General features: G+C 44.3%; 1 protein-coding gene across 4 annotated transcripts in view; it reads left to right on the top strand.

Moving 5' to 3' along the window:
• Positions 1–14,379, top strand: part of moxd1 (monooxygenase, DBH-like 1) — a 156,794-nt gene that overhangs the window by 131,464 nt on the left and 10,951 nt on the right. For all 4 annotated transcript variants that reach the window (XM_085997120.1, XM_085997119.1, XM_085997118.1 and 1 more), the window contains 2 exons: positions 4,126–4,268; positions 11,310–11,478. In XM_085997120.1, coding sequence (XP_085853246.1) covers positions 4,126–4,268; positions 11,310–11,478 — 312 coding nt within the window. The remainder of the gene's footprint in view (positions 1–4,125; positions 4,269–11,309; positions 11,479–14,379) is intronic.

The raw sequence follows: 14,379 nt of genomic DNA, 5'->3' as shown, positions 1-14,379 counted from the left end.
TAATTATGTGGCCACAATATGATATCTGATTTTGGAAAAATTCGCACTTGGGGCGATTTGCTCGTAGGCCCCGTTCTTTCAGCCTAGTGAGCACCTGCTCCAAATTGGCAAGGTGCTCGTTGTCGTTTTCTCCTGTTATAAGGATGTTGTCTATGTAGCATTGAGTCCCCGGAATCCCTTGCAGGACTTGCTCCATAGCTCTTTGCCAGATAGCTGGAGCTGATGCTATTCCAAAAACCAGTCGATTGTACTGGTACAGGCCTTTGTGTGTGTTTATTGTGCGATACTTTTTAGAGGTCTCCTCAACCTCCATCTGTAGATATGCCTGTGCCAAGTCAATTTTTGTGAAACGTTTCCCTCCGGATAGTGAGGCGAAAATATCTTCTATCCTCGGAAGAGGATACTGTACCGTGTGAAGGACCGGGTTTACAGTCACCTTAAAGTCCCCACAGATGCGAATTTTTTTCTGTTCCTCAGAGTTATTTTTCAATGTTTTTTTCATGACTGGAACGATGGGTGTTGCCCATTCGCTCCAATCTATTTTGGATAATACGCCTGCCTTTTCCAAATTCTTCAGCTCTGCCTCGACTGCCGGACGTATTGCGTATGGCACCGGTCTTGCCTTAAAAATGTTGGAATTGCTGTATCTTCCACTTTTATTGAGGCGGTGATGCCTTTCAAGGTTCCTAGTTTCTCTTGAAACACTTCTTTGGCGTTGGCCAAGATGTCTTTTAATCGTTCAGGTATGATGTCATCATTGTTTTTTTCCTTACTGGTCACCGTCAGTGCCTGAATGGAGTGCCAGTCTAAACGTATCTTCCTTATCCATTCACGTCCCAACAACGGTGGACCACCATCTTGTAGAATGTATAAATACAACTTTTGTATTTCTTTGCCGTTGTATACCACAGGCACCCTTATTTTTCCTTTGGGGTAGACTTTCTGCCCCGTATATGTTTTTAAGATAATGGATGTGTCTTTTAGAGGTATATGCGAAAATAGCCTCTCGTAATCTCGTCGATTTATTACGGTTAGAGCTGATCCTGTATCTAGCTCCATTTTAACTGGGGACCCTGCTATTGTGAGGGTAACCCAAATGGTTTGGTAATCCTCTTTGGCAAGTACATTATGTAATTTGAGACAGCTTAGTCTCTTGTTTCCGGAGTCGCTATCGCTATTCTGGTCTTCGGAGCTATTGTCCGTCATCATTTGTACCTTCCTGTACTTTTCTTTGTTGATTTTTTGTTTTCTGTCAGTGGATTTATTTTGTCCAGATTGGCATACCCGTGCAATGTGTCCAATCTTACCACATTGCCTGCATGCTTTGCCCTTGAACTAGCAGTCCCTCTGGTTATGGGTGGATCTGCCGCAGCGATAACATCTTCCGAACTCCTGTGTCATTTTATGGGTGCCGAAGTCCTGTGTCTCTTGTTGTATCTCTGCAGCTCCTTTTGCTGCTGCTTCATATGATACAGCCATACTGAAAGCTTTGTCCAATGTTAAATCTTTTTCAGAAAGCAGTCTTTTTTGTGTTCCTTCACTTAAGAGACCGCAAACAAATTTGTCTCGAAGATAATCCGATAGTCCTGCTCCGAATTGGCAGTACTTTGATAGCTTTCTTAATTCGGTTAGGTAATCAGCGTTACTTTCATTCTTGTGTTGATTTCTCTTGAAGAACTTGAATCGTTCCGCTATCAGCAGCGGTGTTGGGTTTAAATGCTCCTGCAGGGTATCAACAATTTCTTTAAAAGTCTTGTCCTTTGGTTTGGCTGGAGTGATTAAATTTCGTAACAGCCCGTATGTCTTCGCGCCCATTAAGTTCAGAAGTACTGAAGCTTTTTTTTCATCTGTTATTCCATTTGCAGTGCAATAAACCTCTACTCTTTCCACGTATGTGGTCCAATCTTCTATTTCGCCATCAAAAGCCTCAATATTACCAGATTTAGGCATTTCAGAAAAGATATGGCGCTTCCCGCACTTTTTTTTTTTCTCTCTGTAGCAACGATATGGCGCTTCCCGCGCTTTCCCGCCGCTGCTACCGATAACAACGCTGTTTTACTGTGGTTTCCGTTTATTCACTGTTGGAGACTCGTTCCCGACGGAGGTCTAAACGCTGACCTGCTTGCCGCGCCGGCCGTCTCTCGAGTGCACCCTCCCAGTCCGTTATTGCTTGCCTCCGATTTCGCTGCCTGTCTCAGCTGTAGAGCCCGCCGCTGGAGCTCCAGCCTGACGCCCAGGAAGGATTAGCGCAGTACCTGTCACCAGCTTGGCCAGCTGGTGAAACCACAGTTTCTCTTACTTCCTTGAGTCTTCTGGACGCTGGAGGAATCGATGTCCTGGAGGTGCTGCCGAATTGCAGGTAAGTCCGTTTCCACTTCGTCGCCACTGTAGTGTCCGTGTGTAGATAAAGACACTGAAGACAGGAGTTGGTTCATAGGTATTTACTAAGCAAGTCTGGGGGGGGGGGGGGGCGGGGTTTCTAAAGGATATACACAATACACAGGCTTATATAGCCCAAGTGGCAATTACCGGCATTACGCACACCTGGGGCTCTTAAAGGCACATACACCACATAACCAGTTTCTAATCTCAATTTTTGCATTTTGCCTTGGAGCACTTTAGCCATATCCATAATCATTGGCTCGAAATTTGCGATCAGCGACGGAGTGATGGCTCTTGCCACTGACCTCGAAGAAAGCTGCCCACAAAGATCTAGCGATCTCTGCGGCGTCGATTTTATTTCTCCCAATGTTAATTTTATTTCTCCCAATGTTAATTTGAATCTGAAGTCAAGTCTAGGGGATCTCCAGCAACAGTGATGTCATCAAGCTGGCTAAGTAGCTAATCACATTGAAGAATTCTCACAGATAGAAAAACAGGTTTTATCCTTCACTTTTTAATCAATTTACAGAGAGCAAAATAAAGATTAGGACATACACATGGGATTAATGTAGAAGATGGAATATCATAATTGTTTCTTAAAAAAAGTTGTTTATCAAAAAACCATGGAATTTTTATCATAATGGAAAAATTTGACATTCCACAAATATAAAATGAGTTTTTCAGGGCCAAAACGCTTGTTAAGCAGTAATTATGACTCCGTATGCCATTAAAACCCAGTTACACCTCATTCAACAAGGCTTAACTTTTTACGGGGTTTTTAAGCGCGATATTCCAGCGTAAAAGCTTAAGTTCTCGTCAGTTCAGTGATGTCAATTGGTTGCTGGCTGTGGGAAGTTCAGCAGCACGTCCTGTGGAGGAACAGGGAATGATTGACAGCAAATTCTGGAATTCCGCATTTAACTGCGCATGTGCGTGCAGTCAGATTCACAGTCGTAATGAGGGTGAACGCTGACAGTTTTGCCATCATTACAACTGCAAATTCCGGGCCATTATCATTGTACTCCCTGGTCGAGCTGGCTCCATATGAGTGAGTGCTGTAAAGAATGACAACTCATACTGGAAGATATTTAGATGAGGGAAGGTTCTTCATATTGAAAGAACTCTCCTCCTTTCCTTCTTGGCCAATTAGTTTTTTTTCTCTCACCCCTTCTTGTCCTGAAGGCGTTGATTTGTTGCTGCGGTACAGTTCCACTAAATCCACTCACCCTCATATCTTGCCCAAGTGGCCATTATTCATCTGTGAGTCCTAACAGTAAGTCTTAGCATGTTATTTTAATATGGTGGGCATCACAGCCAACCTTATCTGATACCCATACACATGCACTTCCAGCAGGGGTTGTTAGGCAGTAGGAACACATACTGAATTTCCCCATCTTGTTCAAGGATTTTGAGATCACCTGTAACATTCATACTGACATTCCAACTAAGGTCAATGAACTCAGCACAGACTCTGGATCAAATATGGGACATTTATTTAATGATGTAATTGTTTCAAAAAAAAGTATCTTGGGCTTTTATTTTGTGGCCTACAAACAGTGAAAAATCACTGTGTTACAGATTGCTAATGTAAAAATGTTGCAATGCTCTAGAATGGTATAAGTTGAATCTTCTGCTGTATGAGTTAAATAGTGGTGTAAAAGTAAGTAAATAAGAGATATGCACCTGTTCTAGACACTTAAAAATGAAACAGCTGTAAACTAAAGCATTCCTGTTCTTTTACAGGGTGGCCTAAGCACAAGAGATGAAATGTGTTTGTCATACTTACTATACTATCCAAAAATAGATCTTTCCAGATGCGAGAGTCTTCCTGAAATAGCTCCACAGTTGGAATTTATTGGCGTGAAAGAAATTTATCAACCAGTCACGTAAATATATTTCCTATCATTCCCTACTGTATGAATAAAGCAGCTATCTCACTATTAATGGCAAGTTATCTTAACCTTTTTTAAATGTTACATAATTTTTGCTCATGGACAGCATGGATGTGATTATACTATAACGTCAGGTAAATAACAGAAAGCATCTCAAGCAGCAAACTGGAGGATTGTCTGTATAGCATAAACTTAAGAAACAGCCAGCACCGATTTAGAAGGGGAAGAGCCTGCCTGACAAATTCCTTAACTTCTTTGTGAATGTTACAAGTAAAGTAGATAATGGAGCTCGCTCTAATATAGTTTATTTGGACTGTCAGAAAGCTTTTGACAAAATTACACACAAAAGATTCCTAATTGAACTAAAATCCATAGGAATTCAGATAGAACATAACACTAGATAAGAATCTGGTTAAAAAATGTGAAACCGAGTGCACTTGGGAGAGATGTAGTGTCAGATTGGGAGGAGGCACTTCGTGCTAGTGAACTCTGTTGCTTCTAATCTAGAGAGATAACCTGGATGACTGAAATCTTTATGTAAGCTTGTCAAATTTACAGTTAACACTTAAGTAGGGAGAACTTTAGAGACAAAGGGTACAGTTAAAGATTTGCAGAAGTATTTAGATCAGTTAAGGAGACAAATTGCAAATGAAATTTAATACTGACAAATGCAAAGTGTCGTACATTGGGTGAAAAAATATGCAATGGCTCTGGCCTGGCCTGGCCTGGCCTGGCCTACAAGCAGATTGACTACAAGTTGCAAAATGGGGCAAGCCAGCAGATCATACAGGGCGGTGAAAGGGGACGTGAAACAATTGTTCTGCTGGAGGCTAAATAGGGCAACAGAGTTTGCAGCCTTATGTGAGCAATGATTTATAGCTGCTTCCAGTAATGGACACATTCTGCCATTGTCCAACTTTGTTTTTGCTATGAAAGCCTACTCATTGGTTCCCTCCCAAGAACATGCTGAACATTTCCTCTACTCAAACGGAGCTACCATCTTTCAGTCCCCAGCACATATTATATATATGGCCCAGAAATTCGGGTCGGGGTCTTCCCGCGGGTGCAAGCCTCCGACCTGCACTTACCTAGCCGCCGGCCGTTGAGCTGTGGGCCCGCGTGAGATTCCAATCCTGGGCCTGCTCCAACTGCCGGTGCGCAGTGCTTGCGTATCCCAGGGGCGCAGTTAGTTCGATGCGTCCCCTGGGATCACGTGGGCCATGGACAGCCAATCGGAACAGGGAATGCTCCATTCATAAGTTTGACAGGAAGAGCTGTCAAACCTATAAATACTATAAGCCCCAAAACATCACTAAAACCTCAAATAATTTTTTTTTTAAATCACATTTTTAAAATAAACTATAAATTACATGAAATAACTTTTAAACAATTTAAATTTTTGAAAAAACTAATTAATTACATTTTCTAATGGGGCTAAAAATAAACTTACCTTTCTTTAAAGTATTTAAAAATAATAAACCTGTGGAAAAAATGTTTTAATTTTAATTAATTCACCACTTGCCTTATTAAAAGCAGGCCTTGCGCCTGCTTTTTTAAAGTGTAACTGCTGGAGACTTACCCTCCCGGAAAAACCTGGAAAAAAACGTAAGTTCAATGCGCACGCACTGCCTCTCCGGCGCACACGATCGACTTCTGAACCCCTTCTTTCAGGGGAACGGAAATGCCGGTTTCCCGCGCATGCACGAAACCGGCACTTACGTTGGGCCTACGCGTGAGTACCCCATGCGTACTCACGCGTTGGGACCCGAATTTCTGGGCCATTACTTTTCCACACTGCCCTATATCTACTTTAAATATAGCATAATCCAGGCACATAACAATAACATCTCCTCTGCACTGGACATTTGTGTCCTTTGCACATGTACTTCTTCAATCTTTACAAAGATGGACTGAGCAAACACTTAGTCAAATGAGTGCTGATACAAGTCATTAACCTGCTTTTATTTCACAGAACAGCACTCAATTGTGTAATGATACAAAATAAGGAACGAGTCACACTTACATCAGTAGATAATTTTACTGGACTTTACTTAGTTTTTCAGAATCAAACAGTTTCATGCCTATCCCTTGTGTATGACTGGCTTATGAGATCCCTTTAGGAGACTACCAATGTATTAGTTCTGGAGATATGGGGTATTTATTGTGATTTTAAAAAAATCCCAATTGCAGCAGTGCAGGACCTCCTTTATGGGCAAGTGAAGTACACTCTCATTACCACTGGAAAGGTTCACGGTCATTCAACTACAATGCTCCATGTGTTAAGAAAGGATCTTGGATTTAGGAGTGGCATTACATGGATTCTAAGCCCCATTAGTGGTAGCTATATTTGCAATATTCAATAAAAGCTCTCCATATAGACAGCACCTCCCAAACCCGCGACCTCTACCACCTAGAAGGACAAGGGCAGCAGGCGTATGAGAACACCACCACCTCCAACTTCCCCTCCAAGTCACACACCATCCTGACTTGGAAATATATCGCCGATCCTTCATCATCGCTGGGTCAAAATCCTGGCATTCCCTCCCTAACAGCACTGTGGGAGTACCTTCACCACATGGACTGCAGCAGTTCAAGAAGGTGGCTCACCACCATCTTCTCAAGGGCAATTAGGGATGGGCAATAAAGGCTGGCGTTGCCAGCGACACCCACCTCCCATAAATAAATGTTTTCAAAAGTTGAACATTCTTGGACAGTGGTCATCAACACACTCTCTATTGCCCCAAGAAGACCCAATAAATCAAGAACAGTCCAATTCAAAAGAAAAACATTCTCAGAGGATTATAGCTGTAATTGCCGCTTTCCAGACAAGTAGCCCAGTATCAGTGGGAATAGGTAGCAAAACAGGTCAATGCCAGGAGCATTGCACCAACAACCTGACTAACGCAGGCAGACGTTGAACGATCTGACCAGGGCTGCTAAGGTGAGACTCATTAATCTCTCATCTGTTACTCTGCAGAGCCCTGCACCACTTGTAGTCCCAATATTCACAAACCTTCCCTTCTCCACTTCTCATCACTCTCTTCCAATCACAGCAGCATACTTAACTAAATCTCCTTCTGCTCTACAGGCACCTTCTGCACCTGTCACTGTCTTCACAATTACTTCCCCACACCTGCGCCTTCTTTCACACACCACCACACTATTCTACCCTGACATGCACATCCTCAAAACAGGCTACTACTAACACAGTTCTTTCCTTCTTACAGGAGCAGCTGGCACACAATGACCGTGTACAGATGCAAACAGGAGAGCCACCATTTATCCACATTCACCCGCACAGCAGTGTGATTGCTGAGGCTCAGCCCCATCAGGGTGGCAGTGGCATCATGGGAGAGGCACATGCTGCCCTCTCTCAGACTGATAGCACACCTGCTCCCCCACCAACCTCTCAGCCAGTGGCCTTGTGGGTTCCAGACAGCCAGCTGGGTTTGACCGTCTCAGGCGATGCCAAGGTACAGCAGTCTGTCGTCGGGCCCTCTATGGCCACAGCTCCTTAAGGTCGCCCACCACGGCCATCTCAAATACCCTCAGTGGAAGTTAAACAGCCTCCAAACTCCCAAACTGTAGCTGCAAGAGAGCCACCTTGAAAAAGAGCACAGAAGTCAGGCACTAGAGGTTTGCACAAGGGTGATTTTTTAATCTCTCAATTGTTACATTTATGGAATTATGAAATGAAGACTAATTAAGCATTTTGCTTTTTTCTTTACTTAGCTGTTGGTCTTAATATTCGTAGTAAAGTTGGTGCAACACCCAAGAAGGATCACACTGTGAGGATATTTATGTAGTGGGTGTAAGGACCTTGGTGATGAGAGAGACTGTTGGTGTACTGGGGAGGCGAGAGATTATTCAATTGAATCTCTCCTCGATCAGTTGCGACAGCTCTGGGATTGGTGGCCCTTACTCTTCGTCAGTATCCTCAGCTTCCTTCTGATCTTCCTGCTTCTACACCTACACTTCTTCCTCCCTAGATGTCTCAAAGGGTTGGCCCTTTTTCAGGGCAAAGTTAAGGAGCAGGCAGCAAATAATGATGAATCTGAAGATGCTCTCAGGGCTGTACTGAAGAAGGCCTTCAGACCTATACAGGCAGTGGAGCCTCTGCTTCAGTAGGCCGATGGTTTGTTCAGTTAGAGCTCTGGTGGTTTAATGGCTCTGATTATAGTGCTTCTCAGCGTCTGTGTTCAGGATCCTGACAGGAGTTGTGAGCCAGCTCAGGAAATACCCCAGTAAAACACGCACTGTGACTAGTGCACTGACTTGTTGCACATCAACTGGACATTCAGAGAATGGAATCTCTTTCTGATGATGTATATCCCTAGCTCTTCAGGTGGAGCATACAAGGCAATATAGGGGCAATCAATGATGCCTTGCGGCCATGAGAAGCCCACTATCCTGGCTTCGCTTACTCCATGGGGAACGTAAAGCATTTCCCTGATACAGCCGTGGACTGCAAACTGTGTTTTGTCACTTATACCACCTGTTGTAGCCTGGAATGAAATGAAGTGCCACCATCACCTTCAGTCACAGGCAGTGCTATCCATGCCCTTGTGCTATCCCTCACACACTGGTGCTTCATCAGATTCAGCAAGGAAATGTGGTTCCTGAAGACATGCATGGTGTAGGGCCTCCTGCATCCTCCCCTCCTTCACTCTCTTTTAGCAGCATTTCTTGATCGGTGCAGTCTTCCTTGCTGGTGTTGCTCCTCCTCGTCCTCCAGCCCCAATGACAGACACATCAGGCTAGATTTTCGGGGAGCCGTCAGACGGGGTTTCAGGCGTGTGGGGGGGGGGGGGGGGATTCTGAATTTGGGGGTCCCGACACCATCCCGCCCAAAACCCCGCCCCACGTAAGTTTCAGGGGCGGCGGGTACCCGCCCCGTACTGAGACCCGCCGAAACCAGGCGGGAAGGGATTAGTGCCAATTAACTACCAACGGCAGTTTTTAGCCTAATCCCTATTTTGAGGGGTTTCGTGTGGGATTCCCGACGGCTCCAAACCACGCCAGATTAGAGCAGGCGGGCCATCGGGTTGAAGGAGTTGGAGGGGTCGCGATGTCGGTGCTCAGGTGAGTGATGGGTGCATGAGTGCAAAAGTAAGTGTGTTTGGTGTGTCTAAAATGTGTAAAGAACTTTTACTTACCTGTACTTACCTTAACAGCCTTTCTTCCTGTAGCCGTCGGGAGCCCATCACTCACCCGGCACTTAAAGCTGAACGGCTGCGATCTGTGAAAAGTGCCATTTATCATCAAAAGCCCCAAGAAATACAAAGATCTATCCTTCACTGAAGCCATGAATACATTTAGATGGTCCAGGAAGAAAGGAATGGAATTTAACAACCTTGTACATGGGATTGAGATGAATATAAACAGCTGTGAAACACTGATATTTCATCTGTCAAGAACTCTTGACAGATGAAATTGCAGTCTGTGACGTCACCTGTTGCCGGGTGGCCCTTAATTGGCCTGCTGAGCCCGCTGGGCGGGCTCAACAAGGTCAATCAAGGGAAAATCGCGCGGATTGGCCGGACGTTGATGTAGGCGGGTCAAAAACCCGAAAGTTGTAGTCCCGCCTTCTTCCCGACAGCTTCGGGAAAATCTACCCTATCAGAACACACACAAAAATAATTGTGCTGAAGACAAAGGAGAGAAAGACTCCTGCAGCTCCAAAGAATGATTCCATCTCAATTTTAAACACTCTGCCTGCAGCCAAAATAGCCAAAAAAAGGTCCACAAGCAACCTAAAATTACTAACCAGAGTCTTGCCTGAAAGGAGGCAAGGATCCCTTTAAATACCACTTCTGCCACCTGCTTCCCTGTTCCTACCATGATTTGCTAGGCAGGCTTAAGAGTAAATGAATCAGGCATTGTCACAGACCAATATTACAAATGGGCCTGAAACAGTCGCAGGACCCGGTTTGAATATTTTAATTGGCTAACTCTTATTGCAGGCAGGCACCCGGGACGACTAAAGGTCGCCCGAACCAATACCGACACACTTTCAGTGCAGATCAGGCGCAGGCAGTCGCCACCCGAAATTCATCTCCAGAACTCCCGTTTTCCACCTGAGAAATGGCGAGATGGAGTCTGATTTCCTCCCTGCCTCCCCAACTCCACTCATATAACTACTTGCTTTCACCTGTCAAGGCCATTCTCAGTTTGCCAGATTTTAGATTTTTGGAGGCTGTGTCAGCTTTTGCTAGTTTGAGGTTGGCATGTATATAGACCTAATACATCAGATGCAAAATCCAGAACAGAATAGCAGTCCTTGAAAGCTTGAAACCTTTTATTACAAAAAAAAGAGTGCCTGAACTTCCAAGAGCTGCTGGTATTCTAGGTAAAAGACGGAGACGTATCATGCAGGAAGTAACAAAATTCAAAACGGTCGGAGAAAATTTGAGATAAATCACAAAGTAGTGGTTAGGTAATTGTAAGCACAAGTTTTAAAAACCTGTAGATTGCAGGAGGAAGGGGAGATTGAGCTTTTTAGAGCTTTGCGGTCTTGGCAAAGAATGAGTTGAAGTAGGAGACCAAATGGTGAATCATGATTTCAACACAGTTAATACAGTAGAATATAACACACTGAGGGAATAATTGTCATGGCACAAACTTCTTAAAGGGTAAGTATGCCATGGGATTGTACTCCTATGAGATGGCAAAATCTTATTGCTATGTACAGGTTGAGTAAATTATATATTTGATAGAATAGGAAGTATATTTTGTAATTGACCTTTGGAAAAAAGTTTTAAAATTCATCTTTAATATTTAGAAGTATGAGAGCAGAAATGATCTTTCCACTTGAATGGTTATTTTTATCATTTAACACAAAGCTAGTGTATTAACCTATTGGAAGAAATAGTTTATATAGTAAATTCATAAAGGATCACCATATGATTAACACGATCACTCTTTGCACTAGAAACAGTTAATATCCAATTGCTTTATAGTATAACTGGATAGAGATATAAAGGAAAAAGTGTTTGTTCTACGAATTACATTTAAATATTTATTTTCTGTATCAAGGTCATGGCCATTTATCATCAAAAGCCCCAAGAAATACAAAGATCTATCCTTCACTGAAGCCATGAATAAATTTAGATGGTCCAGGAAGAAAGGAATGGAATTTAACAACCTTGTACATGGGATTGAGATGAATATTAGGTGTGCTAAACATGATCAGAGGGAATGGCAGGTGAGTATGTATTACTGACCTTTAAGTTTCAGGGGTGCATACCACTATGTTCTGCACTGCATCTAAAGATGTTTCTAAGCAATTTTCTAGATTGCATTACAAAGCAAAATACATTTAATGTTTGGCATTTTGAATGTGTTTTGTTCTTTAATATTTGCTAGAAGATCTTAATGAAAATAATTAAGGTGAATGCTCAGAAACCTTTTCAGACTATTTACTGTAGGTGATTAGCGATCCAAGCTATATGACAGATTTATGGTTTAAAAAAAAATGGTAAACAGTTGCAGGGAGGAAGGGTTCTGGTCCACACTAACCTGCTACTGAGCACATTGGAGGTGGGAGTCAGCCTTATGGCAAACACATTGCTACCAAAGCCTTTCACAGTTGATGAATAAGCCTCATATGCAGCATTGGACTGTTGCAAGACAGCTTGCTGAAGGCCTGCAGTACAGCTACTGAGGAATGAGTTTTGAAACGATAGCTGTGGTTGGGTTGCAGAGCAGTTAATGAGATATGGTGTGTATTTATGCTGTGCCAAGAATGGTCGCAATGAACTCAGGCATTTGATGGTGAACTATGGTCACCATGCCATTGGTCAGGAGTTCCTGGTCCTTACTGTCCCACCTGTTGGAGGGCTCCAACCTATGCTCGCTAATTGTCTAATGACCAAAAGTGACTACCCTTCATGATGGGAAGTGATGCGATGAGCAGGGAAATAACAACAACTCGCTTTTATATAGCGCCTTTAACATAGTAAAACACCCCAAAGCACTTCACAGGAGTGATTATCAAACAAAATTTGACACCAAGCCACTCAGAGTGGTTAAACAGGTCATCTTGTAATTGGGAAGGACCTAAAGCTTGGTCAAGAGGTAGGTTTTAAAGAGCGTCTTAAAGGAAGGACGGAGAGGTTTAGAGAGGGAATTTCAGAGCTCAGGTCCTAAGCAGCTGAAGGTACGGCTGCCAATGGTGGAGTGGTGAAAATTGGGGATGCGCATGATGCCAGAATTGGAGGAGAGCAGAGATCTTGGAGGGTTGTAGGACTGGAGGCGGTTACAGGAAAATGGAAGGGCAAGGCCATGGAGGGATTTGAAAACAAAGATGAGAATTTTAGAATTGAGGTGTTTCCGGACCAGTAGCCAGTATAAGCACGGTGGCATAGTGGTTAGCACTGTTGCCTCACAGCGCCAGGGACCCGGGTTCGAATCCGGCCTCGGGTGACTGTCTGTGTGGAGTTTGCACATTCTCCCCGTGTTTGCGTGGGTTTCCTCCGGGTGCTCCGGTTTCCTCCCACAGTCCAAAGATGTGCGGGTTAGGTTGATTGGCTACGATAAATTGACCCTTAGTGTTAGGGGGATTAAATACGTGGGGTTACGGGGATAGGGTGGGATATGTGTTGGTGTAGGGGTTACGGGGATCGGGTGGGATATGTGTCGGTGCAGGCTCGATGGGCCGAAATGGCCTCTATCTGCACTGTGGGGATTCTGTGATTCTGTGATAAGTCAGTGAGCACAGGGGTGATGGGTGAACGGGACTCGGTGCGAATTAGGATATGGGCAGCAGAGTTTTGGATGAACTCAAGTTTACAGAAGGTGCAAAGTGGGAGGCTGGCTAGCAGCACATTGGAATAGTCGAGTTGATAAGTAACAAAAGCATGGATGAGGGCTACAGCAGCAGATGAGCTAAGGCAGGGGCGGAGTCACGTGATGTTACGGAGGTGGAAGTAGACGGTCTTGGTGATGGAAAGGATACGAGATTGGAAGCTCAACTCGGTCAAATAGCATGCCAAGGTTGTGAACAGTCTGGTTCAGCCTCACAATGGCAGGAAGAGGGATAGCTAGAGAACGGAGTTAGTGGCGGTGACCGAAGACGGTGGGTTCAGTATTCCCAACACTAATTAGAGTCATAGAGTAATACAGCACGGATAGAGGCCCTTCGGCCCATCGTGTCCGCGCCGGCCATCAAGCCCTGTCTAATCTAATCCCATATTCCAGCATTTGGCCCGTAGCCTTGTATGCTATGGCATTTCAAGTGCACATCCAAATGCTTCTTAAATGTTGTGAGGGTTTCTGCCTCCACAACCCTTTCAGGCAGTGAGTTCCAGACTCCAACCACCCTCTGGGTGAAAAAGTTCTTTCTCAAATCCCCTCTAAACCTCCCGCCCTTTACCTTGAATCTATGCCCCCTAGTTATTGACCCCTCTACTAAGGGAAAAAGCTCCTCAGCATCCATCCTATCTATGCCCCTCATAATTTTGTACACCTCAATCATGTCCCCCCTCAGCCTCCTCAGCTCCAAGGAAAACAAACCCAACCTGCCCAGTCTCTCTTCATAGCTGAAGCGCTCCAGCCCTGGTAACATCCTGGTGAACCTCCTCTGCACCCTCTCTAACGCGATCACATCCTTCCTGTAGTGTGGCGACCAGAACTGCACACAATATTCCAGCTGTGGCCTAACCAGTGTTTTATACAGCTCCATCATAACCTCCTTGCTCTTATATTCAATGCCTCGGCTAATGAAGGCAAGTATCCCATATGCCTTTTTTACCACCTTATCCACCTGTTCCGCCGCCTTCAGGGATCTGTGTACTTGCACACCCAGATCCCTCTGACCCTCCGTCTTGCCTAGGGTCTTTCCATTCATTGTGTATTCCTTTGCCTTGTTAGTCCCCCCAAAGTGCATCACCTCGCACTTTTCCGGGTTAAATTCCATTTGCCACTGTTCCGCCCATCTGACCAACCCATCTATATCGTCCTGCAGACTGAGGCTACCCTCCTCGCTATTTACCACCCTACCAATTTTTGTATCATCCGCGAACTTACTGATCATACCCTTTACATTCATATCCAAGTCATTAATGTAGACCACAAACAGCAAGGGACCCAGCACTGATCCCTGTGG

Source organism: Somniosus microcephalus, chromosome 9, assembly GCF_052327205.1.
Source record: "Somniosus microcephalus isolate GS21.2 chromosome 9, FLI_Smic_1.0, whole genome shotgun sequence".
NCBI classification, from domain to species: Eukaryota; Metazoa; Chordata; class Chondrichthyes; order Squaliformes; family Somniosidae; genus Somniosus; species Somniosus microcephalus.
This window is presented reverse-complemented; position numbering and strand designations above follow the sequence as displayed.